At 43.0% G+C, this 26,805-nt stretch overlaps 1 protein-coding gene and 1 long non-coding RNA gene across 3 annotated transcripts in view; one reads left to right on the top strand and one right to left on the bottom strand.

Moving 5' to 3' along the window:
• LOC139073632 (uncharacterized) overlaps nucleotides 1-23,209 on the bottom strand; it is a 53,715-nt gene extending 30,506 nt beyond the window's left edge. The window contains exons 1-3 of one of the 2 annotated variants that reach the window (XR_011522575.1): nucleotides 22,975-23,099; nucleotides 12,850-13,121; nucleotides 2,473-2,581 (exon numbers count right to left, since the gene is read on the bottom strand). This is a non-coding gene — a long non-coding RNA (uncharacterized lncRNA). Of the gene's footprint in view, nucleotides 1-2,472; nucleotides 2,582-12,849; nucleotides 13,122-22,974 lie in introns of both variants that reach the window. The other variant, XR_011522577.1, reaches the window with a different exon arrangement.
• On the top strand, nucleotides 962-26,543 carry WNT8B (Wnt family member 8B). The gene is made up of 6 exons (XM_008537588.2): nucleotides 962-1,163; nucleotides 20,671-20,704; nucleotides 21,472-21,610; nucleotides 22,474-22,599; nucleotides 23,381-23,523; nucleotides 23,736-26,543. Exons 1-6 carry the CDS (start codon nucleotides 1,096-1,098, stop codon nucleotides 24,279-24,281), a joined length of 1,056 nt encoding a protein of 351 aa, XP_008535810.1. The 5' UTR covers nucleotides 962-1,095; the 3' UTR covers nucleotides 24,282-26,543.
• Nucleotides 26,544-26,805: the final 262 nt, after the last annotated feature.

Here is a 26,805-nt window from a genome sequence, read left to right as displayed (position 1 = left end):
ACAGCAACTCAGAGATGTCTGAGCAAGAAGCTTGGGCGCCCTACTGGCTTCACCACCTGAGTTAAAGAGGGTAAGGATTTGTCTGCCTACTGAAATCTCATCCCTTCTTTAAAGCTCAAATGCTACCTTCTTCAGAAAACCTTCCCAAATTAAGCCTATATGATTTATAGTCAGTTGGTAGCAATTTAATACCTTATTAAATTACATTCTTATATTATCACTTTGCTAGATTGTAAATGTCTTTAGGGTGGACTTCATGGTTTGGTTTTTAAAAATGTCCACAACCCCCAGGGTAGGTTTGAGAATGTAATAGGTGTTCCACAAGTAAGTGTTTGATGGAAAAATTGAAAGGAAGAAACCATCAGGCTCCCTAACGTTTCCTAAGCTTCTTTCTAACTTAGAGAGAGAATACCAGAGACAATTGGATCGTATGCCCGCATTCTCAGATCAGAGGGCTGAGGTTCACCCACACAGTACATGGTATGTTTTTCTCTAAAGAATGCTATCCTGAATGTAAATTAAGTCTCAAAGCCCGCAAAGGACAACCCGGAAAGCACAGTCCCTTCTAAATCCCCTTGGGGACCAGGCTCTCCTGGTGTCTGTGTCTGTGTGAGTATACGTGGGTGGGGGAGGTGGTGGTGGGGTGGGAGGGCATAGGAAGAGGGAGGAGAGAGACTCAAGCAGTGATTGTGTGGAGGGGATTTGCTATGTCTCTTTTCCTCCCCCTCTTCTTTCTTTGTCCTCTTTCTCCGTGTTCCTCTCTTTGTCCCCTTTTCCTCGTCCCCTTCTTCTGCATTTGTCTGGGAGGATCCTGGAGTGTTCTTTTGATCGACTCAATCTTTCTCTGGCACTTGAGTTCTGATTGGCTGAAGGACTTAGAGGGGAAAAAAAAACTTTAATTAAGTAGATAATCTCTTCTTTGGGAGTTTGGCAGCTCCATTTCACCTCCCCTTAACTCTGTTTGGGATCGCTTACACACCAAGGAAGTTGAGGTTTGAGGAGAATTCCATCCCACTACCACTGAGGAGAATACTTCCCCATCTTGTCTGTCTCCCAAGATTTCAGAATTTTCTATCCTTGTTACTACAGAGGATTATGTTTCTTATGAAGCCTTCTGTGTGCATCTTTCTTTTCACCTGTGTCCTCCAACTCAGCCACACCTGGTAAGTAACCTGGACTCCTTCCTACCTGGAACTGGGAATAGGTAAATGTATGTACTATAAGGGAGAGAGCCCATTTTCACTTCCAGAAATGTGGGAGGCCTTGGGATCTCTCCTAGGAAAAACCGCTCAATGGAGTAGGGCTCTTTCTAAATTTATGACTGATTTCAGTAAATCTTTAGGACTCGACCAATAAAGGGATGGATTAAAAGATGGGGGGTTCCTATTTTTATAAATTGCCATACCACAAATATTCTAAGTGGTTTTTGGGGAAATGGACAATAGCTCTTTGTACCAAATCCTGATGTAGCCCGGTGGAGAAGAGGAAGGTAGTTCAAAGCCAGTGCTACTGTGTGTTGAATCTGATCTTTCAGGTGAAGGCTGGAGGCAAAATTCAGTGGGATCTTATTCTGCACTTTCTGATTTAACTTTAATTTTTTTCAGAATATTCTAAATAACCGCTAATATCATCACATCCTAGAGATTAAAAATTAACTTGAGCTAGTGAGTTGGTATTGGGTTAACAAACATGCTTGAAATAAAATATTTTTGAAATCTGAACTTTCTACAAATTGAGTTTGTTCAATTTACAAATATTTCTAAATTGCTCAGAAAACAAGATAATGTGTGTGAAAGTGTTTTGCAAATTATAAACCACTGCACAAATGATAGCTGACATTATCATCATTTTCATTTAGCTCTTGGAAACCACATAAAGTATCTATACATGAAATGTTAATAAGTACGAAATAATGTAGAGATGTAAGACCTGGGAAATGCACATTGCTATTTGGGTATTTGGAGTTTCTCCCCAATTAAGATGTAAGCTCAGTTTCTCTCTTTATCATTTCTCATTGTGACCATCTATTTACCCAAGATATGAATGCAATTGCTACAAAACTGTCGAGGAAGCAAGAATAGGAATCTGTTTGCTGAAATCAGCATCCTGTGCTAATTGAGAGTGTTTTCTTATCATAAATGAGTATAGCCATCTGTATTAGAGAGTTGATAAGAAGTATGCCAAATTAACACAATGATCTGCAAGTTAAGGCAATAATTTACAACAATTGAACCACCAAATAATTGGTCAATTTTTAATTGGCATTTTAATTAAATATTTCGTGTTCAAACATAAACTCTCTTCTTTCCTGCTCATGGGAACAAAAAGACAAAAGGGAGAGGAGACTATTTCAGAGCATTTCTACTGATGTTCATGGTATTCTTCAGCTGATTCAGTATCAGCAAAAGAGAAACACGAGATTCCTTTCCCCAGTCACCAGGGCAGTGTGGAGAATTGTTCTATAAAAAATACCTTTACTGTGGGTTCCTTCCCTGGGGAGGGGGTCATGTTCATTTCATTCCGATACTGACACAGCCACACTGAAAGGTGGCTGGGTTGCTTGTCTGTCCAAATTCAGTGTCTGCATTCAAAAAGAAAAGAGAAAAAAGAGATGTGAATGAAAGTTCTAATTTAAAAACAGGGTTTAAGAGCCCCTTCTCGCTTTGCCTGACTTTGAGGAGAAAAATGTACAAATCTCCTGTATAACGTAATTAGATTTTAACTGCTTTTCCCCAATAAGCCCCAATTTGAATTAAACATTTGTACTTTGCCAAGAGTCTGGTTTTGGTAGCATTTGAAAAGCGATTTTTAAATTTAGCATTAAATCTTGATTATTCTGATAATGGCACTATCAGGGTTTTGCATAAGGTCATCTTCCCCTCTGTGCCATGCAGAGAAATTTGACCAACCGCAGCCTTTCAGATGTTTCTCTTAATACTTCATTATCAACCTTTTATGTAAGGACCTCAAAAGCGTTTAACAAATAGAGAACCACAATTTCTGCTTGGTTGTTCAATTGTAGGCTTGCCTGAAATTACTCTCTAAAAGAGTCCATCAACAGAAATTCCTGAGTTTGAAAAGGAGAGAATAAAGATGACATTCACTTATAATATGTAATTTTACTAGGTATCTCAATGCCAAATAATTGGGGGGAGAAAAGCATTCTTCACAGTTTCTTCTAGTTGGGACACTTCTGAAGAGAATTATCCTATAGCAACTTGAGAAAAATCTTTCCTTTGAATTTGTTTTTCTTAATCCTAATGGCTTCAAAAAAAGAGAATGGGAACGCATCATACAGCCGAGCAGATGGCGGTGATGGTTACGATGGTGGCCAGAGATGAACCAATTTGACTTTCCACTTCCAATACTCACTCATCTGGAACGAACGGGCCTTGAACATGTTTTTCCTTAACTGTTGCCTTCATTTTGCTCCAAATGATGTCTTAGAATGATACTGGGTCTTGTCCGGTTCTCATTCTCTCTGCTCAACTCAATCACCAAATCAGAAAGATGCACTGGGAGGCAGAGATTAACTACGGCTCTGCTCTCATCCTTTAACAGACATCACTACCTCCACTTCTTTCTAAAGGATTTAAACAGGGTCAGTTTCTTTGCATAGAGCAAGAATTTATTGCAAGTCTTTGGGTTTTAAGGCAGCTTTTGAAATACATCATCCCCTGGTTCTCCACATTTATATTTTAGAGTAATCTTTCTATGGCTCTTGAAATTTCATCTTATAATTATATGCAGAACCCCTAATTAGCAAGGGCTTCAGTTATTGTAGGGGGAGTGTCTTTGAATCCATGTTCTCATCAAGCATCATCTAAAGCTAAAATTATTGTTCTGCACATACATGTGCTACCATTTTTCAAATGTATATTATGAACAATAAAACACACATTCATTTAAAAATGGTTGAATTCATGGTAGCTTGTGGTCATGTTAAGTTTTTGTTGAGTTTTCCCCACCAATAGATGCAAAAACAACAAGTGCAATCAAGCGAGGATCCACTCAACTTTGTCACATTAGAAAGGAATTCTCATCCTCGCAGAGGGATCTCTAAAGTTAGGAAAATAAAAAGTAAGATAAAAGAAATTGTTTTGGAATCTGAAAAATAACATGCCAATATAACAGATTCACAAACCTAATGGCTTCCTTGGTCAATTAAAAAAAGTTCATAGTCCATTAAAAAAAGGTTGGGATTCATAGGGTAACTCTGAGCAGGATTAGGTTAGCAGCTGCACTGTAGGAAGTCCTTCCACTGGCTTGAGTCACGATCAGAGCAGTTTAATTCCCTGTTTTGTCATTGATTTCCTCAATAACTTGAGCCCTGCATTTTTCCTTTCAGAGTCTGTATATCCTCTGCCATGAATACTACTACTACTAATTATTAGTATTTACAAGGGCTATGAGGTCCTGAGAAAAGACACTTCATTATAACTTTTCTTATAGAACCAGTTTGTATAAGCGATGAGGAGGATGCTCCCCGGTGAATCTTCATCTTTTTGTGTGTGGATGATAATAAAACACAAAGAAGGATCTCCTCTAATTGTTATAATATAGAGATAAATGGGGTATTAAAAAGGGACCAGAAGAAAAGGCGTTTCAAGCCATCCCTCTCTCCTTCATGGAAAGAGTTTACCTTTTTATCTTTTTCCCAGCTGGGACAATTGGTTTAATGCTCTCCTATAATGGGTAATGCTAGTCTCTCTTGGGACTATTAATAAAATCCCCTTTTCCTGGGCTCCATTTACTCTTTTCTATTTCCATTAGAAAGGCAGAGGAGAATTCACAGGGCTTAGAGAGAGGTCAATACAATTTTTCTTAGGATAAACCCTCATTGTTCAGAAAGTAGATTTTTCTTCCTAGGTAAAAGTTCAGGCTGGGTTAACAGTTGGGGGAAATTCTGAGCTTGGGTCACATAAATAACATTCCCCATTGCCTCCCATTTGAAATATACCTATACTCCGAGGGCCTCTTGAAAGAAACTACCATCCACTCTAGACAGACTCTCCAGTCCCATTACAAGCCAAACTTTTATGGTTTGTTTTTCTCAATCTTTATTGTAGGCCCTTGTTATTGATCATATCATTTCTCTGTATGCTTCTTAGGTCAGAGATTTCTCCAGGCCAAGAGAAATCAGACCATAAGGGGATCATTTAAATTCACCATTATCTGACCAGTCCAAATTTACTTTTCTTAATAGGTTGTTTTCCCAACTTCAGCATCCTCCGGTACCAGCACATGATGAGGCTATGTTCCAGTAATCTCAATAAGATCCTATAAGTTGACTAATAGTTCAGCATTTCTATCAGCTCCACAAACAAAATTCTTATGTTTTCCAGGCCAAGCTTAAACCGTCCTACATAAGGAAGAACTTTCCCTTCATTCAGAACTGTAATTCTCTTATATGTGCAACTAGATATGGACAATTGTATTTTTTAAATAAAATTTTAAACAATAACAAAAAAAAAAAACCCCTGTAATTCTCTTTTGCTGCCATAAATCTCAGTACTTTCCCTTTACTCATGCTCTTCAGGTTCACCATGTCAGACACTTAAGGTTCCATTCCATACCAATATCCAGGGTAATAAATAGTGAACCAATAGATTGGCCATATTATCCTGTCTGGCATTTCTTCATGTTAATCCAAGGTGTCTGGTGGAGCCAAGACTGCATAGATTATTGCTTCAGGAGCATTCTATTGTTTAATTTTATATTATGGCAAATTTGTTTTTTTTACAAAGATGGACAGAACAGCATGTATAAGGAACCCCCATCACTCAGCTTCCACAGTTATCAACCCCTGGCTAGTCTTGCTTCATCTATACTTTCTGTAGCATTTTCAACTGCATGTCTTTCTCTTGGTTTAAATCTTTCTGATACTATCCTGGTTCAAAATAGGGAGAAGAGAATAGGAAAAGGAATCTCCTAGAGTCCTATCTGGAGCCAGTCATTAGAGTAAATCTTGGGGAATATCATACGGGTATGCCTGCCTTTGGGGAAAAAAATCGAGAATACAAATTAGCAAAGAGAGAAAATTTATTCAAATACTTATTTCAGTTTCTTTCTGTTTGAGCTGTGACTGGTTAGCAAAAGCAATAGAAAGAGATGGTTGGGTTGGATGGGGAGAGAATATTTTTACCATCCATTGGATTTTTTTCCATTAAGTAGTAAAAATGGCACCAAAGTGCCAAAGTCTGTCAATTTTCCTACCTTAAACTGTTAACCTGGTTGTTTCATAGGATAATTTTTAGAGTTACCACATACACCTACCTTCTTGATCCTGAAATAAATTGGTATTGTATCCACCAGCCCAATTGAGAACATGAATATTTTCTAAAGTCTATACTACAGGGACCAGGGTAACAAGATCAAAAAACAAAACAAAATTCTCTGCCTCCATAACGATCCTGGAAGAGGTTCCTGCAATCCCAGGCTTTCTGGCAACAGTGGTTTGAGCTGTTCCTTAGCAGCTTTCACTTAGAGACCAGGGAACAGATTATGAGCACAGCTTATTCCCAGTTAGAGTCCTCATTTAAATGCTAAGTGCTGAAGTGCTTTTCTGTAGCTCAGTGTTTCTCAGCAGAATTTGCCACAATACATACAGAAGGAAGGAAACGAGGACGAGGAAAGACAGCCTATTGCTCTATATAATATCCTGGAATACAAATGACCCTTCAGTTTCAGAGGAAGAGATTATCCCTTGAAACATTGTGATTTGCTTGGGAAGGAATCTGCCTGAAGTCTCAGACTTTTGCAGACCCATGATACACAGTTGTCCTGTGGGCTATTATATGGTCTTTGCCAGTAATTATTTGGCAAGGACTGGATTTGAGATAATGTGAGATTTTAATATAAATTTTAACATAAGGACTACTACTAAAACTAATGCACCTGTTTAACTTTTTCTTTTAGCCAATTTGTTTACAAGCCTTTTTTCCCCCTTATTTTAGGGCACTGCATTATAATATAGAAAGTTCACATTTATAAAAAAATATTGAGAATTATTTATAGAGCTGAATTCCTTTGAAGAAAGAGATATAGTTTAAATCTGTGAAATAGATATGGGGATATGACCAAAAGCTACATAGTCCTTAATTTTTCCTTTAATACTCTTCACTTGGCCTCAACTTCACTGTAGTCGTTTCTTTCTCCCTTTCCTTTCAATGCCATACTCCTTCAATGAGTCTACACTAGTGGCTTTCATTTCATATCTGTTCACTCGCTGCAATCTGGCTTCTGTTCCATTGCCCTACTGAAATGGATCTCTCCATTGACATCACCTTTGCTCCCTATTGACAAATTTTTAAGTAGGAGGAAACTTGTGTTTGAAATTCTGAATATTTCTCTTCCCCCTTTTTTTTTAGATTTTTTAAAAAAATTTTTCCTTCTTCTCCCCAAAGCCCCCCAGTACATAGTTGTATATTTCAGTTGTGCGTCCTTCTAGTTGTGGCATGTGGGATGCTGCCTCAGCGTGGCCTGATGAGTGGTGCTAGGTCCGTGCCTGGGATCTGAACCTGTGAAACCCTGGGCTGCTGCAGCAGTGCGTGTGAACTTAACCACTTGGCCACGGGCCGGCCCCTTCTTGCCCCTTTAAGACTTCAGATATATCTTGTGTCTTCTACTTCCTAATCCCTTCCCCTAGCTAACTAGGAAAGAGCCTGATTTCAATTATTTATACTTTACAATGGGTACGAATTAGTCACGCTGTTCACGCTTGAAAAAAAATTGCAGTTTAAACTTAACTCTCTCTAATTGTACAGTGAGTTGTTCGTAGCTTAAATATCCTTGGGGATTGTCAGAGAGGGGTAATGAAGAACGCTTTTTGACCAATGAGATATTATTTCACAGTCATTAGCAAGACCCGCCTCCTAGGTAACTGTGTGCATGTATGCATGTCTGAGTGTGTGTGCTGGTGCGCATGTGTTCTGTGGGTCAGATGTTGTGAAGGATAGAGTGAATCATAGGAAACTTGCTCAGAAAGAGCTGTCTTTGGGCTCTCCCCAGCCCAAGGCATCTTGGGAGTTCTATGAGGTGAAAAGCTGGCTGTCAGACATTCATCCTAAAAGAAAGGTGCTTCACTGGAGCACCTTATAGCTACAGATCCAGGCAGCTCCCCTACGCTGGGCCCTCCCCTTAACCTTTTCCCCTTTTCCCCCTGTACTCTCTGCCAAATTGCCAGATGGAGAGCTGCATCTACATTCATTCACTGCCACTTCTCCTTTCCCCTGGTCATCACCTCAAATTATTGTAATCAGATGATCTCTCCTAAAGTAGGCCAACCAGAGCTTCATGACCCAGAGATTTTTAAGGACCTTGAGAGACAAGACTAAAGGGTAGGGAAATGCCAAACCAGTTATTCAGACTCATGGGGAAAGTGAAGGGAGGCAGAACAAAGGAGGGTATCAAAGGGCATTGAGATGGAAGTCCTGGGCATTGAGAGGGAAACACCAAATTCTGGAGATTCATATTCAGAATCTTTGCTTTTTAATAATATATGTGGGTAAGGGAAAAGGGAATCCTAACTTAAACCTAAGCTACATCAACCGCTGGGATTAAATGCATCAGGGCACATTTGGCAAACTAATGAGGTTTGCCTGCAAGAAGCTTGCTGCTTGAGACTAATTCCTTCCTGGGAAGGAACTCTCATACTGATGGGAGAGGGAGTCTAGCACACAAACCTGGCCTAGTAACAAGGTCCTGGTCATGCAAAGGGAGAAGCAGGCCTGAAGATAGCATGGTGCTTGGAACTCCCGGTCCTGGTCCCATCTGCACCACAGGCTATGTGGAATCAGGCATGTGTTCTCCCCATGGCTGTTAAACTGCTAACTACACAGTGTGATGGACTACAGACTGCCTCATGGGCTACGCTAGTTTGCAGAACGCCCCCAAATGGGGAAAAATGGTTGAAACGAATTGGATGGTGGCTTAAGTCACTCGTCCACAATTAAATGTAGCCGCCAGAGAATGGGAACTTGAAATTTCCTGTGAACTTCCTAAGGTAGTAAAATAAAGTAACTTTCTTCAAATGGTATCAAGTGAAGAGGGGCTTTGAACATCAGACTGTATGGATCTATAGATAATAAATGTTAGGTAAGAAAAGACAAACAAACAAAAGAAACTTGGAGACTTTCCAAGAGCTAAGAGAGAAGCTGTGGCATTTGTATTTGGGTTGAACCAAAGTCCTTCCCCTCCTGTCCCAGCTCCCTGGGAAAAATTTTTGCTGGTGATCAGGCTGATTATGGAATAGACAATTCAGGAGGCTATAGAGCCCACAAGAGAAGCTGCATAATGCTGAAAGGTGTGGGGTTTGAGGAGCTGTAGTGCCCTAGATCAAAGAATTTTGAATTGTGGTTGTATTATGGCCACGTTATAGCCACCAAGGTGTTTCAGGTTAGAAAGTCTCTAGACCAGAGAAGCAATGGAAAATGATAGAAAGTGCACAGCGCTCTGCTCTAGCAGTTACCTACAGCCTCAAAACTACTGAAGCATCTGTATCTGCGGATAGTGGTTTAACAAGAGTTGACAAGATATTTCATAATGAAGAGACTGTCAAGGACTTAGACACACGTTAAAAGGAAGGGGAAAGAACTTGTAAATGTTGATATTAGAGGAGCTGTGGCAGAAGGTAGTCAAGACAGGATAAAAGGACACAATTTGGATAACCAGCCTAGATGAGAGCAAGTAACAGCGGAAGCCACTTATAGTAAAACATTATTGTGAGAGCTCAGAACGAAGGATGGCGGGGGAGAGAGAGAGAGAGATAGCTGACTGGTCTCCCAAATTCTTACTGTTGGTACATTAACTTGGGAGAAGCATGAGATGGCATTAGAAGCTTATAGTAAAAAGTATAGATCAATGAACAAGTTCAAGACTCGCTTCAGGGTTGACAACATGAGTGTGGAGGCAGCCTAAGAATATAAAATAATAGCTGTGGCGGTAAAGACTTCCGTAAGTGGAAGGAGTTAGTGTATTTCCTAGAGGGCACATGGCCCCTGGACAAAGACTCAGAATCCTTGCAGACATATTCGCTGCCCCCCCCCCAAATATTTTATTCCTGGTATGAGAAAGGTAGGCATAAACAGATCAGCTGCAATTGCCAGGAAAACACTACAACACCAAGAAAAACTGCAGCAAGGAAAGAGATCTGTGACTGTAATGCTCAGTGCAGTCAGAGACCCAGCCCCTCAAGCCGACTGGTGAGAGCTTTGAGATCTACCCAAACCAGAAGGTGCCCCATCCAGATACAAAAGAAGGGAATGTCCACCAATGTGTTACTGCTGCAGTTGGAGCAGCAATTTTCCAGAAGATTAAAGCAATAATTTGAGTCTTATTATTATTACTTAGGTATTAGATGCTTGTAGGCACTTCCCTGTCCTCCCTCTGAACCAGTGTTTCTCGAAGTGGCCTCTGAGGATCATCTGCAAAACAACCATCTCAGGAGTGTGTGCACGCAGAACCCTACCAGCCATTTCCCCATCACCACTGTTCAGCAAGAATCTCTGGAACTTAGGCCCAGGAACCTTCACGTTTAATAAACTCCCCAGAGGATTCTCATGCACTCTATGCGATAATACATTTGGATTAGTTTTCAACTGCCTACACTGAAGTCTATTCTCCAAATCTCCAGAACTCCAGATTATGTATGTATATAGGCAAGTAGCATTTTATTTTTATATAATTATATAGATTTGCAGAAGGTTGCAAAGAAATGTACAAGGATATCCCATGCACCCTTTCCACAGTCTGCCCCAGTGTTAACATCTTACAACTACAGTACAACATCCATAAAGCTTATTCAGTTTTACATACACTATAGTTTGCATTCCACTGTCGTAGACCGATGGAACACCTCCAAAAGAACGCCAAGGCAAGACAGACACAAGGAGACAGGAGGTAGGGCAAAATTCCAGTCTGGCCCACGCCAGAAACCATGGCAACCTGACAGTTAAAGGGCGTTGGTGGAGTGCGGTTGTTGCTCACGCCCTCCGCCACGGGCACTCACGGTAAGGCCAGGGGCAGATCTGGGGAGATGCTCTCACCAAAGTCATCCTCTTCACGCATCTGGGGATAGGGGCAGGGCTAGAGCTTCAGTGAGAGACTTACTGAGGAATTATCCTGCTTCTCCGGCCAGCCCCTAGTCCTCATGTATTTGCTTTTGAGCCAGTGGAAACTGCCAGCTCCCAAGGAAGTAAACAGTCTTCCCTAAAATCAGAAAGTGCACTGGCACTTACTCTTCAGAGTCATTATGGTGGTGGAAGAGGTCCAGGGTGGATGAATCAATAACAGCCAGTGTGCCAAGGCCCAGTACACCGCTCTTGGGTGGGCAAAGGCACTTTTAGTGTGAGGTTCCTAAAGGCTGAGGCCAGGAAAGCTATCAACAGAACACCGGAGAGACTCTAGTTAATACTTTTAAATCACCCTTTTCTTTGCAAGGACGGTACCCTTTGAAAGGACCACCTTTTGAAGGGGCTCCAGGCTGGGCCCGCCACCTGGATTCAGCATATATGAGCAGGTCAGGAGAATTAGCAAGGCTGCAGACCCCAGAAGTTTACCTAAATGAGTGACTGTGGGGCCTTCCCAGGAGAGCCTTACTCTAAAAGAAGGGAACTGAGAGGCTCCAGCAACGAAGCTTGTTTCTGGAATTTGCTAGCAAGCCTCTCGGTTCCAGCCCATGGAGGAGCTTGGAGTGTGACTAGGAGTGGGTGTTACAAGCGAAAACTGGGAGAACTATTTTACTAAAGCCCTATAAGACCTTGTACACAAATGGCAGTTTTGATACCCAAGTGGAAAAGTAAAACACTAAAAGGGGTCAAAAGACATTTCCCCCTATATTAAAAAAATTAATAAACTTTTTTTAGAGAAGTTTTAGATTTACGGAAAACTTGAGCAGAAAGTACAGAGTTCCCATATATCCCCCCCATCCCCCTGCACAGTTTCCCCCATGATTAGGTGGCACATTTGTTCATCCCTACTTTTTTATGCATTGAATCCAGTGTGAGCAGCAACAATCCCCCAAAAATGTGGCTGGGGGTGTGATGGCACTCAGACAAAGCAGAGCCCATGCCTGGCACTCAGGTGCTGGGTGGACAGGGAAGCAGAAGGGAGGGCTAGGGCAACGGAAGAATAGAAAAGCAGCAGAGACAATGAGAGAGTTAACTGAGCTTCATCGTGAATGTGCGCAAAACATCACTGAGACCTTCAAGAAATCCTTCTCAAGAACTTCTTGGGGATCAGGAGTCCTGGATTAGCAGATGGGAATGAAAGAAAGAGAAATATGGCCTGCAGAAAGGCAAAGCAGTGAAGGAGTACATGCTCCAGAATCGGACTGACTAGCTTCCAACCCTGGCTTACTACTTGGCCAGCTGTGTGATGCTGGCTAACCACTCTATGTTTCAGTTTCTGTGTCTGTAAAAAGGAAGACATATAAGTGTGACAATTATATGAGCTTCAAACATTTAAAGCACTTAAAATAGTATTTTGTGCGCAAAGAATAAGCACTCAATAAATAGTGCAGTACCTAACCCATAAGGTTGTTAAGAAACTTGAATATGATGATACAGGTAAAGCAGTCAGCAGTGTTCCTGACACACTCAATGAACGTTAGCTATTATTGCGTGATAAAAATTAAATGGTATATGGTGTCAGTAGACGTAGTGGAAGACAAACGAAAGGGAAGAGGCAACTATAACCTTTTTATTTGGCAGTGTAAAAGCGAAACTAACTGCAGTTATTTATGTAAATTGTTCACCACTTGTGCCTAATGACTATGAAGCACAATGACAATTATACACAGCATTAATGTGTCAGATTGACTTTGCTAAAAGTTTTGATTATGACACCAACCTCTGCGTACGTATGCTCAGTGGTCATTGTCTGTTGCTCTTGCAGGATGGTCATCTGCTAACGTAGCGTGGTCATCTGCTCACTGTTAGAAAATTAGTGGCAGCACTGGTTTACCCCAGACTTCCTTCTCATATCCCCCAAATCTTTTTTCAGTCCTTATTATCCTTAAATATTCTGCTGCATCTGATGATTCTTCCATTCGTTTCTCAAAACTCTTTAATTCAATGCGTTCTTATACAGTACTTACTAAGTTCAAGGTACCGTCTTACGAGCTGGAGGAGATACAAAGATGATTAAGGCAGACCCTACTTACAGTAAAGCATAAGGGAATAAAGAAAAACTTTAATATTAGGTAGCAAAAAGTAGCTGTGAGGCTTTAAGAAGTGCTGGTTGTGGCTTTTGAACCAGATACTTATTGAAGAATAAATAAGATGTTTACATAATAGCTTTGTTGAGACACAATTCACATACTATAACACCCTTTTAAAGTACAAATCAATGGTTTTTAGTATATTCACAAACTTGTGCAACCCTCACCACAATCAATTTTAGAACATTTTCATCTCCCGGAAAAGAAGCCCCACATCCATTAGTAGTCACTTCCCATCCCCGCTTCCCTCAGCCCCTGGCAACCACTAATGTACTTTCAGTTTGTATGGAATTGCCTATTCTGGACATTTTATATAAACAGAATCATACACTTATGGCTCTTTGTTTCTGGCTTCTTTCCCTTGGAATGATGTTTTCAAGGATCATCCCCGTTGTAGCACATATCAGTACTCCATTCCTTTTTATGGCCAAATGATATTCCATTGTACGAATATACCACATTTTATATATCCACTTATCAGTTGCTAGACATTTGAGTTGCTTGTACCTTTTGGCTCTTATGGATAATGGTGCTATGAACATTCATGTGCAAGTTTTTGTTGGACTTGTTTTTAATTCTCTTGAGTCTACACCTAGGAGTGGAATTACTGGGTCATATGGTAACTCCACGTTTGACCTTTTGAGGAATTGCCAGAATATTCTCCAAAGTAGTGGTACCATTTTACAATGCCACCAGAAATGTATGAAGGTTCTGATTTCTCCACATCCTTGCCAATACTTGTTATTGTCTGTCTTTTTTTATTTTAGCTTAGTGGGTGTGAATTCTTTTTGCATTTCCCTGATGACTAACAATGTTGAGCATCTTATTATTTGTATATCTTCTTTGGAGAAATGTCTATTCAGATCCTTTGTCCATTTTTTAATTGAGTTATTTGCCTTTTTATTGTTTAGTTGTAAGTACTCTTTATATATCCTGGATAAAAGTGTTTAACCAGATATACAATTTGCAAATATTTTCTCCCATTCTGCAGGTTGTCTTTTTACTTACTTTCTTTTCTTTTCTTTTCTTTCTTTTTTTTTTTTTTTTGCTGAGGAAGATTTGCTCTGAGCTAACATCTATGCCAATCTTCCTCTATTTTTTAGTATGTGGGCCACCAGCACAGCATGGCCACTAACAGAGCCCAGGAACTGAACTCAGGCCACTGAAGCAGAATGCACTGAACTTAACCACTAGGCCACCGGGGCTGGACCCTCTTTTTACTTTTTATTGTTTTTCTTTTGTTTTTTTTGAGGAAGATTAGCTCTGAGCTAACCTCTGCTGCCAATCCTCCTCTTTTTGCTGAGGAAGACTGGCCCTGAGCTAACATCCATGCCCATTTTCCTCTACTTTGTATGTGGGATGCCTACCACAGCATGGCTTGCCAAGTGGTGCCATGTCCTCACCCGGGATCTGAACCAGTGAACCTCATGCCACTGAAGTAGAACATGCGAACTTAACTGCTGTGCCACTGGGCCGGCCCTCTTTTTACTTTCTTAATAGTGCTTTGTTGTTGTTGTTGTGCTTTTTCTCCCCCAATCTCCCCAGTACATAGTTGTATATTTTAGTTGTGGGTCCTTCTAGTTGTGGCATGTGGGATGCCGCCTCTACATGGCCTGACAAGCAGTGCCATGTCCACGCCCAGGATCTGAACCAGCGAAACCCTGGGCTGCCAAAGCAGAGCATGCGAGTTCAACCACTCAGCCACGAGGCCGGCCCCTTAATAGTGCTTTATGAAGCACAAAAGTTTTTAACTTTATTGAAGTCCAATTGATCATTGTTTTCTTTAGTCACTTGTGCTTTTGGTATCATATCTACAAAAACCATTGCCTGACCTCAGGTCATGAAAATTTATACTTACATATTCTTCTAAGGGTTTTATAGTTTTAGCTCTTACATTTAGGTCTATGATTAGTTTTTAGTTAATTTTTGTATATGGTGTGATGTATGGGTCCAACTTCATTCTTTTGCATGTGTATATCCGGTTGTTCCAGCACAATTGGTTGAAAATACTAAGAATAGGCAAGATTTAACACTACAGCATGAGCAAAGACATGGAGGCATGAACTTATGGATGCCCAGGAATAGCAACTGGTTCAGCTTTACTAGAGGATTGAACAAGGAGGGATATTTCACTGGAAATGAGGTTGGAAAGGTACGTAGGGTCGGATTATGGAGTGCCGTGGGTGGCAAGAGTTGGAGAACTATGAAAGATTCTTGAGCAGAATGATATCAGAATCAGGCTTTCAGAAGATTGACCTAGCTGCAGACTATACACTGGATTGGAGTGGGGTAAAAACTATAAGTAGAGAGGTCAGTTAGTGGAGTATCTACAGTGGTCTAGGTCAGAGGCCACAACTAAGGCTATGACAGTGAGAGAGAAAAGAGGGAACTATTATTTGGGAAATATGATAGAACTAAAACACACACAGATCTTAAATACTTATTGGATGGTGAGAGTGGATTGGAAGAGATTTGGAGAAATAGTGGTTCCATTAACGAAAAAACAGTAAAGTCAGAAGTGGCTAGTTTGGCAGGGAAGATGTTAGCTTTTAAACATACTGTCTTTACAATTTGAAACATTCCCAGTAGAGAAGTCCAGCATTCATTTGGAAACAGGGCTCTGGATCTCAAAATGGAAGTCAGGGCTGGAGGTAAAGATTTGGGAGACATTGCATGACCATGGTAGTTGACACCATGGGCATGAATGAGGGGTCCTCTCCTATTCCCTTCTCTCTCTAGATGGCAGCTTCTTCTGTGTTTCCTCAGATGATTCTTCTTCCTACTCCCATCTCTAAATGTGAGTTCCTTCATTCTTTCATTCAACAAATAAATACTCGTTATTTTAAATGCTTACTATCCGCAGACACTGTTCAAGGCCCTGGTAATACCTTGTGAACAAAAACAAAAACGAAATCTGCCTTTAATGAAGCTTACAGTCTAGTGGGAGGAGGGAAACAGTAAACAAAGAAAGATGTAAAACATAGATTTAGATGATAAAGTGCCATGGGGAAAAATGAAGCAAAGAAAGGGGATGGGGAGAGTTGCAATTTAAGATAGTATGATCATGGAAAGCCTCAAGGAGAATAACACATTTGATTAGAAGGCCCAAGGCAGGTGAAGGAACACACTATGTGGACATCTGAGTAAAAAGCGTTCTAGGCAGAGAGAACCACAAGCACAATGGCCTGGAGGCTGGAGGGTGCCTGATGTGTTGGAGATACAACAAGGAGATCATGTGCCTGGAGCAGAGCAAGCGAGGGAAGAATAGTAGATCAGGCCACAGGCATAACTGGGAGCAAGACTGTGTAGGATCTTATAAACCATGATAGGAACTTGGTTTCTACTGTATGTGAGATAGGAAACCACTAGAGGATTTTGAGCAGAGAGTGGCAAAATTTGATTTATATTTTAAAGAGATCAATGTTTAAAGGGATCAATCATTTTGAGAATAGAATGTGGGAGAATAAGGGTGGAAGCAAGGAGATCAGTTAGTAGGCTTTACCAATAATCCAAGCGAGAGACAATGGCAGCTTGAACCAGGGTGACAGCAGTGAGGGTGTTGAGAACTGGTTAGAGTTCGGATATATTTTGAGCTGAAGCTGGCAGGATTTGATGACAGATTGAATACAAGATGTGAAAGAAAGAAAGGAGTCAAAGATGACTCCAAGATTTTTGTCTGACAACTAGAAGGATGAACTGTCCTTTGCTTAGACAGGGAAGACTAGAGAAGGAACAGATTTGGGATGGTGGCAGCAGAGATCAAGAGTTCAGTTTTGGGGGCCAGGGCTGTGGCTAAGTGGTTAAAGTTCTGTGCACTCTGCTTTGGCAGCTAGGTTTGCGGGTTCGGATCCTGGGTGCAGACCAACTCCAGTCATCAGCCATGTTGTGGTGGCAACCCACATACAAAGTAGAGGACTGGCACAGATGTTAGCTCAGGGCTAATCTTCCTCAAGCAAAAAACAAAAACCAGGAGGATTGGCAATGGATATTAGCTCAGGGCAAAACTTCCTCACAAAACAAGAGTTCATTTTTGGATGTATTAAGTTTGAGATACCTATTAAACATTGAAGTGGACATGTCAAGAATATAGTTGGATGGGGCCAGCTCCGTGGCCAAGTGCTTAAATTTGTGTGCTCCGCTTTGGCGGCCCAGGGTTTTGCTGGTTTGCATCCTGGGTGCAGACCTAGCACCACTTGTCAGGTCATGCTGAGGTGGCGTCCCACAGAGCAGAGCCAGAGGACCTATAACTAGAACATACAACTATGCACTGGGGGGCTTTAGGGAGAAGAAGAAGAAGAAGAAGAAGGAAGAAAAGATTGGCAACAGACGTTAGCTCAGGTGCCAAACTTAAAAAAAAAAAGAATATAGTTGGATATATTCTTGTCTGGAGTTCAAGAGAAGGTCTGAGAGGCTGGGCTGGTGGCATAGTGGTAAGTTCACAAGCTCCCCTTCGGCGGCCTGGGGTTCGCCGGTTCAGATCTGGGCATGGACATAAGCACCGCTCATCAAGCCATGCTGCGGCAGGCATCCCACATATAAAACAGAGGAAGATGGGCATGGATGTGAGCTCAGGGCTAATTTTCCAAAAATAAAAGTTCTGAGAACAGTTGGGAGGGTTCGGGAAGGCATAAACCCTTTGAATGATGCCCAATCTGGATAGTATCATCGGCAACTGTACATACGGGGAATGGGAAGCTTGTACCTCTGTCTAGGAGTAGGCTGATTGTACCATGTTCTATAGTGTTCCCTCCATCTGCTAAACAAACTTTATATCTTCCACTGTTTGTTAGCATCTTTCCTTCAATCATATAACTGTCCCTAGGTGATACCCACACAAACACTTAAATTTCTTTCTCTATGGCTCTCTTCCCAACTTCTAACATCACATGCTTACTATACTTTCTGTAATATATATTATATTTTACCCCCCAAAAGGAAATCTTGCCATCGTCTCATTAATCAAAAACTAGATCCTCCTCCCTTGGTGCTCACCATAAGGACACACAGTCTTTTCTTGATACTGGATATTTTGGATGTGAGTAAGCCAGCCATAATGGTTCAAATATGTCTGCAAACAACTCAAGGGGTTAACAACACAAGTCAATTTGTGGGAATCTTGTCCAAATAAGGCCTACAGTCATGTCCCATGGCAGGTGCTCAATTAAATCTGATTGATTAATCAATGGGCTAGATCAACATATCATACAAAGCTTTACATATTGTAGGATCTTTGAGGAAAGAAGACTCCTTTAGTATCTCTGCCTATCCCTCTCTGTGACTCTAACTTAGTATCCTCTCCCAGGAAGTCTCTTCGCCCAGGCTCCTGGCACAGCTTTCTCCCTTATCTGCCCCTCAATTTTTGTTGTGTTGCTTTGTTTTATTTCCTGATACTGCCGGGCTTGTGGAATGGGAACCAGCCTCTGTCTGGCCTGGTAACGTCCAAAAGTCTTTGAAAGTTATTCATAACTTAAAGATTGCCCTTCTGAGCCAGAGCAAAATCAGGCTCTTTTCTCTCAGGCAAAGGGCCTGGCCAACTCCTCTGACACCAGTCTTCGAGGATCAGAAATTCATCTCCAAACCCATAATGGATTTGGCAATTGTGAATTCATTTAAATGATTTTGAACATATTTTTGTGCTTTTTTGGTACTACCATCCCCAAGAGAGCTGGGCTTTCTATTTGCCTTAATTGTGCCTGCGAAGCTTTAAAAAGTAGGCCCTAGTTTTCTGTAGTCTTTTACGATTTTCTAAAATTCTATTTCATTTCTTTCCTAATCTTTTTCATCTTTTCTCATTCAGCAGCCTCCCAGTTTTTTAATAGTGTTTTTCAAAAACTACCCACACTTTAGGTGTTGTGTGTGTTTTGTATGAAGAGTGTCAACCAAGCTCTTTTGGCCTCTGACAAGAGACTGAACTTTCTCAGTCTATTTCATTTGCAACCCATTTTCTGATGATGGCCAGCATCTTACTGGCCTTTAGAATTTCAGGGTACACTAACTTTCATGGAAGAATACATAATGATTTCCATGTTACTTTCTTCCATTATAATCAAGAAAAGAAAGATAAAATAGGTAACATATTTGGATTAATATCCAAATGCCTATACTGAAGTCCATTCACGAAATCTCTGGCATTCCAGATTATGTATATATGTATGTAACATTTTATTTTAACATAATCATAGATTTTCAAAAGATTGCAAAGAAATGTTCAGGGAAGTCCCATGCACCCTTTTCCCAGTATCCCCCAGTGTTAACATCTTACAACTACAGTACAAGATCCACGAGGCTTATTCAGACTTCAGCAGTTTTACACTCACTTGTGTGTGTGTGTACATATGTGTAAAGCTCAATGCGATTTTGCTACATGTAGAGCTTTGCATAACCACACCACAATCAAGACACTTAACTCTATAATCAAAAGACTCTCTGGTGATTTATAGCCACACCCATCCCTCATCTCTAACCCTTTGCAACCACAAATCTATTCTCCAACTCTGTAATTACATATTTCACAATGTTACATAGATGAAATCATTTTGAGATTGGCTTTGATCACTCAGTACAATCTCCCTGAGGTTCATCCAAGTTGCTGCATGTCTCAATAGTTCGTTTCTTTTTATTGCTGAGTGGCACTCCATGGGATGGATGTACCAGTTTTTTTAACCACTCACCCTTTGAAGGACATTTGGGAAGTTTCCAATTTTGGGTTATTATGAATAAAGTTGCTCCAAGTATCTGAGTACAAATTCCTGAGTAAAAATAAGTCTTCATTTCTCTGGGATAAACGCCCAAGGGTGGAACTGCTAAGTTGTATGGCAAGTCCATTTTTAGTTTTGAAAGGAACAGCCAAACTATTTTCTAGAGTCAGACTGTTTATTTTTGGAATTTAGTGATGACTCAATGCCTAGAAAGATATTCCACTGTTTACCTCTTCCTGATTAGAGAACTATCCTTCTCAGAGTCCTGTGGAGTCAGAAGGATCTAGATTCAAATCCTGCTTCAATCACTCATTAGCTGGGTGAGCTTGTATAATATATAGAACTGTTTTGAGTCTCAGATTCCCTATTTTAAAAATAGGGATAATAATGCCCCACATAGCAAGGATTAACAAGAGCAACATGTGAAATATTGAGACTGGAGCGTCTGGTACACGGTAGAGGGTTAATGCTATCTCTCTTCCCACCCCATGGCAAAATAATGATCAAGCATTACTCCCAACATTTTGGTATTTGAAGTTTTAAAAATCCAAAGAAAGCATAATACTAGCTCCTTTTGTGCATATTCTTTTTTACTAAATAAATTATCTTTAATAGATTCCATATGTATAATTTTTTTTTGGCAAAACCATTTTTGCTTTCTTCCTATCAATTGTCTTTGCTGAAGTAATCCTTACAACCCTTGAAATGAGCTGGTGTGTGTCCATAATGCTCTGTGGTTTTTCTCTCTTCTAGGTCAGTGAACAATTTCCTGATGACTGGTCCAAAGGTGAGAAAAAAATTTCTTTGATTTATTTGGATGTCATTAATCTTAGTTTCTTGACTGAAGACTATACATGTCAAGTTCTTTTCATTATATCCACATATTTTATTATGCAGTATATTTTATAGACAGAAAAACTGTGGCACAGAGAGGGTTAGACACTCCCGAAGCCACACAGCAAACTAGTATCAGAGCCAAGACAAGAACTCAGGAATATTGATTTTAAATTTATGGCCAGAATTTCCAGAGCCTGAAAAGTCCACAGCCTTTCACAGTCTCACATGCTTCTCAGTGCAGTGGTGGGATGCAGTGTTTCATTTTTACAGTGCTGGCATTGTACCGCATGATCTCTAAGGACATTTTCAGCCCCAAAATGTTCTTTTCTAAGATAGTAATGGGATGAGAACAACTGAAAATTCACGAATTATGTAATTTGGGCTCATTCTGGAGAGGCAGAATAGTATAGTGAATAAAGACTAGTGAGGTCCAGCAGTCTGGTAAAACTGAATTTCATTCCTGTTCGTACCGTTTGCTAGCTGTGGGACCTTGGGCAAATTGCTTTACTTCTCCTCAGGTTCCAATCTATAAAATGGTACCTATTTCACAAGGTTAGTTGTGATGCTAAATGAGACAGCATATTTAAACTGCCTATTCTGTCATTGTTTTGGAGGGATGGGAGAGTGGACAGGAGGAGAGGGGTTTGGACACTTTAGGGCAAATGCCTCCCAAGGTCAGCAGCTGTGAGTCTGAATTTGAGCCCCGTGTCCCTGCAGGCTTACCTGATCTACTCCAGCAGTGTGGCAGCTGGTGCCCAGAGTGGTATTGAAGAATGCAAGTACCAGTTCGCCTGGGACCGCTGGAACTGCCCTGAGAGAGCCCTGCAGCTATCCAGCCATGGCGGCCTTCGCAGTGGTAAGGAAAGCCTCGGCCACAGCTCCCTGGACCCCCTGGCCACAGGTTAGAGCCCCACTCTCCAGGGATGGCCCCCTGCCTCCTCTACACCCTTATTCCTCACCTGGTCTCTATTCTCAGGTCATCTCGCTCTCTGGGATCTTCTCTGTTCCTTCTCCAGCTCCTCTTTCCTACCTATAGAGGTTTTTCTTTCTTCCTCAACACTCTCACTACTCCACAAATGGACCTTACCTCACCCCCATCCAATACCATCCTTGGTCTCCCAGTTGGCTGAAGGATTCTTCACAATATGAATAACATCAGGAAGTAGGTACGGGTCATAATTCTTCGTGCCTCTTAGCTCCTTCCTTCAGCAGGTTCAGCTGAGAGGTACAGGACAAGTGGGAACTGACTTGGAGATCAGATTCCCTTGGAGAAGATCAAGAGTGGCCATGCTGGAAATGCAAGAGCTACCAATCAGGGGCTCTTTTCAGGACTGCCTGGAGCATGCCTCTTAGACTTCAATGTTCCAGGAGGAAGTGGGGAGGGGTTCTTTACAACCTGGCCTTCAGATTCGTCTCTTCCCCCATTTCTTCCTTAGGCTCTTTCCCACCTAAATCCTTTACAACCATGTATGTCAACAATAATCTAGCCACCTGCTCATAAAATGTGTGACCTGAATAGATGGGAGGAGAGAGGAGTAGGGCTGAGACCAGGGCTGGAGCAGACCCTGGAAAAGAGTAAGGTCCATTATAAAGGTGGGGAGATAGGATGGAGCTGGGAAAAGAGGGCATAATGATTGTATTAAAGGAAAGTAGCAGGATTAGTATTTCTTTGGGCTACAACCCCTCCCTCTAACTCACCCAATTCTTGCTTCCTGCCAGCTAATCGGGAGACAGCATTTGTACATGCCATCAGTTCTGCTGGTGTCATGTACACTCTGACCAGAAACTGCAGCCTTGGGGATTTTGACAACTGTGGCTGTGATGACTCCCGCAACGGACAACTAGGTGAGTAGTAATATTAGAGGTGGGTAGGGCAGGCCAGTAAAATTCACTTAAGGAATAAAAAGTTTGGTGGGTAGATTGGTGGGATGAAGAAGAGTTGTATTCTTCGAAATCTGAGGGAAATGAAGGTGAACCACTTTAAGCCCAATCGTGTCTACAGTGACAAACCAGGCTAAATGTAGCTTGGGGCTCTGCTTCTCTGATTGAGTGGTTTCTCTAATTTAAACACAATAATGATAAGGGAACCACACCCTGCAGATTCAGTCCTGTTACTCTCTCCGACACAGGGGGGCACGTCCTTCCCTGTTGCCTATCCCTGTCTCCTTTCCACTCTTTGCCTCCACTGTTCTTCTAAATCCTCTCTGCCCTGCAACTCACCTTCCAACTTCGTTGTTCATTATTTCAATTGCACCTTTCTCTCTGTGTCAATGCTTGCGTTTTCCTCATCTTTTTCGTGCCATTTCGTCCCTTCCGGACGTCAAACGGTGGCCAGGCACGTGCACACACTGCCCAAAGGCAAACACTGTACGTAGAGGGGCGCGCCGGCGCCTTTCGGGGAATCCACTCGGCAACTACTTACGTCATGGAGTTCTGAACAGGCGATTGGCTGAGGCTGGAAGCGGGAGCGCAAAGGTGGCAAAAAGAAATCTAGGCTGAAACTAACCTGAAGACAAGGCTCTTAACCCTTCTCCATCCCAGATCCCCCAAACCCAATTAGAAACAGCAGCCCAGGAGGCTCCGCGCTCGCCTGCTCAATGACCTTCCTCCCCCTGCACTTTTCCAGGGGGCCAAGGCTGGCTGTGGGGGGGCTGCAGTGACAACGTGGGCTTCGGAGAGGCAATATCCAAGCAGTTCGTGGATGCCCTGGAGACAGGACAGGATGCCCGGGCAGCCATGAACCTGCACAACAACGAGGCTGGCCGCAAGGTGAGTCCTGCAGCCCCTGGGGTTAGGCAGTTGGCTCCATTCACTACCAGCCCTAAACGCAGACAGCTCTTCAGTTCATTCAACAGGTTGGAAAAACGAGGTACCAAGCGAGCTGGCCTTGTAGACTAGCTAGGCGCCTCGCAACCTCCCGCTCCAGGCCGACTCCCCACGCACATAGTCCCTAGCCCGCTCACTTCTAGCTCTCTCTCCAGGCTGTGAAGGGCACCATGAAACGCACGTGTAAGTGCCACGGCGTGTCTGGCAGCTGCACCACACAGACCTGCTGGCTGCAGCTGCCCGAGTTCCGCGAGGTGGGCGCGCACCTGAAGGAGAAGTACCATGCAGCTCTCAAGGTGGACCTGCTGCAGGGCGCTGGCAACAGCGCGGCCGGCCGCGGCGCTATAGCCGACACCTTCCGCTCCATCTCCACGCGGGAGCTGGTGCACTTGGAGGACTCCCCGGACTACTGCCTGGAGAACAAAACGCTAGGACTGCTGGGCACCGAAGGCCGAGAGTGCCTGCGGCGCGGGCGGGCCCTGGGCCGCTGGGAGCGCCGCAGCTGCCGCCGGCTGTGCGGGGACTGCGGGCTGGCGGTGGAGGAACGTCGCGCCGAGACCGTGTCCAGCTGCAACTGCAAGTTCCACTGGTGCTGCGCTGTCCGCTGCGAGCAGTGCCGCCGGCGGGTCACCAAGTACTTCTGTAGCCGCGCGGAGCGGCCGCGGGGGGGCGCGGCGCACAAACCCGGGAGAACACCCTAAGGGGCTCCTCTCCCCTCTCCTTTCCCCATTTGTCCTTGACTTCCTTTAGAGATCCCAGTAATAGGGGAACCTAGGGAATGGGGGCCTCGCATTCCCAAGCCCAGGGATCCCGAGAGGGAGAGACGCTGCAATCCCTCCGGAGTTTGCCACTTTCCAACATCTTCCCCCAATTCCTCTGCGCTCTCCAGCTCGGTCTGAATCGTCCTTACAACCCACACTTAGGTCTGAGAACTCTCTGTTCTTTGATTAAGAGCTTTGATCTTCCTCGGACTAGGTTGGAAATAGGCGTTCCTCCTCCCTGTCCTAGCTGCCATGACGCCTGACCTAGCCTATGGAGCCTAAGGAACTGGAAGAACCCTTCTCAGTTAACGCAGGGCCGGGGAAAGCCACGGCAAGCCTCGGCTTCTCTCTTTTGCCTATTTTCTTGCCCAGCCCCCATTTTCTGTGGCCAGCTCTCTACCACAGCTGCATCTTCCATCTGAAAAGCCCCTCCTGTGCTTCTGATTCTGCTAACTATTGGCATGGACTTCCCAGGAATCTCTAATGCTTTCTCTCCCCTTCTCCTTTCCCTCTTTCCCTGAAGAGAAACTGCGAGAAAACAGACCCAGGAAAAAGCATGTCTTTGAGGGTTGGTTCCTAGAGGCAGGGGTTGAAGATGGAGCCAGTGGGAACACTAGAGTGCTGACTTGCTGAAAACTCATGGTGCTACTCATCCTTGGGATACCTTGTTTCTAATGGACTTTACCAGTGGGGCAATGGCCTTCCTAGACAATCACCCCAGGTGCTCCAGACACATAGCCACAATGTTGAAAACTATGGAAGGGCAGATTACCAGTCACTTTCTATCCTTTAAAGTAGCCTTCTCCCTGTTCCTAACCTGTTTCCTCCTAGCAACTAATTTTACCTCTTTTCCTTCCCCAAGGGTCACTGTTCCTCTGAGTCAGACTGAGCTAAATAAAGCCAATTTCCCATTCAGACCCTGGTTTCCCCTCCAAAGGCAGGTCAGAAGGAAGGAGAGGCTGGAACCCTTCCTTTTCACTGACCTGGTTCTCAAACAGGCAGACTTCAGGGCACTGGATACTTTGCCTTCAGTTAGTAAACTTCCTACAATGAAACTGTTGCTAATAGGAGGTTCAGCACCTTGAACTTTAATTTATTGCAGTCCCTGTGACATGTGCCTTTTCCCCTCAAGGTACTCAATGTATTCTTGAGGACATAGGGGAGGGCAGGTGGAAGATAACGACCTCTAGGCCCGCTCTTCCCTCCCACGTTGCCAGGATACCCTCCTCCATGCAGCCTCACTTCTCCGTTGGCCTGAGTAGTTAGCTTGACCTGACTGAGGCTAATCTGCCAAGGATTGGTAAATCACCCACATAAATCTTCCATTCAGTAGCCAAGAGCTTGTACTTATGGGCCATGAGCCTTCTGCTCCTCCTCTCAGAGAGAAGCAGAGTGGTAGGGACTTGATGATGAAATCGGGCTCTGGGAAAGGAAGAGCCAAGGCCTGACGGACACTCTGTAGCCCCACGAGTTTCTCAGGCAGCTCCCTTCCCCTAGGCCAGCCCTGGGTCGGGCAGCTCTTCTGGAGTAGAAGGTCAAATGCTAGACAACCTCATCTCAGCTCTCCCAGAGTAGGCAAGAGCACGGAGGAGTATGGCTCCAAGTAGGTAACAGGGGCTGAGGCTCTAGGGGCTGACCTGTGAGAGTTGAAGGGCTCCCATATTCCAAAGGGAACAGTGGCCAGGTTGGACCCCAAACCACTGGCCTCATCCGTACACATCTTCTGGTCCTACTAACGCTTACTGAGGAGAGAGGATCCCCTTCCTTCCCTACAGGGGACACACTTCCCCTGAGGGTCTCCTAGTGCCTCATTTCCAGCTCTGTCAGCAAAAGGCCTTTTGATCCTTCCCTCAGCTTTGATCCGGGTCTCCTGAATCTCCCAACTTGCCCTTCTTCCCTAATCAAACAGCAGCATATGTTAACCTGGCTGTCCCACTTGCCAGAATTACTTGATAGTGTACAGTAAGAAAATCTGGCAAGGCAAGAAAATATAAAAGTACAATGTTGTAAAGGAAAGCTGCATTCTCCAGGAGGTCTCTCAGCATAAACGTAGGAGAACTATTCTGCTTCATGTTTGATAACTCCAATCAGCACTCAAAACGTCATGCTGCCAGAAAGTTCTTTCAAAGGTTTGTTTTGTATTCCCAAATGGATATGATTGATATCAGATTCGAGTTCTATAAAGAAAACATTACTGAGCTATCTTAGATCTGTATTGCTTTTTCCCCGCTCTTGCATTATCCATTCATTCATTCAACAAACACTGGAGTGGAAACAGACTGGTGAACGACACACAGACTTCCGGTGTTCATGGAGTTTAGGTTCTTTCTTATACTCAGTCTTCAGTGCTGTGCTCCCCTTTACAAGTGTGGACAACTCCAGAGTGGCTGCTTGGGAAGACATCTTCGAGGTCAGCTAGTCAAATCTTTTGTTTTACAGATTTAACTTATGCTGAGAAAGATGT

Source organism: Equus przewalskii, chromosome 1 (assembly GCF_037783145.1).
Source record: "Equus przewalskii isolate Varuska chromosome 1, EquPr2, whole genome shotgun sequence".
Lineage (NCBI taxonomy): Eukaryota > Metazoa > Chordata > Mammalia > Perissodactyla > Equidae > Equus > Equus przewalskii.
This window is presented reverse-complemented; position numbering and strand designations above follow the sequence as displayed.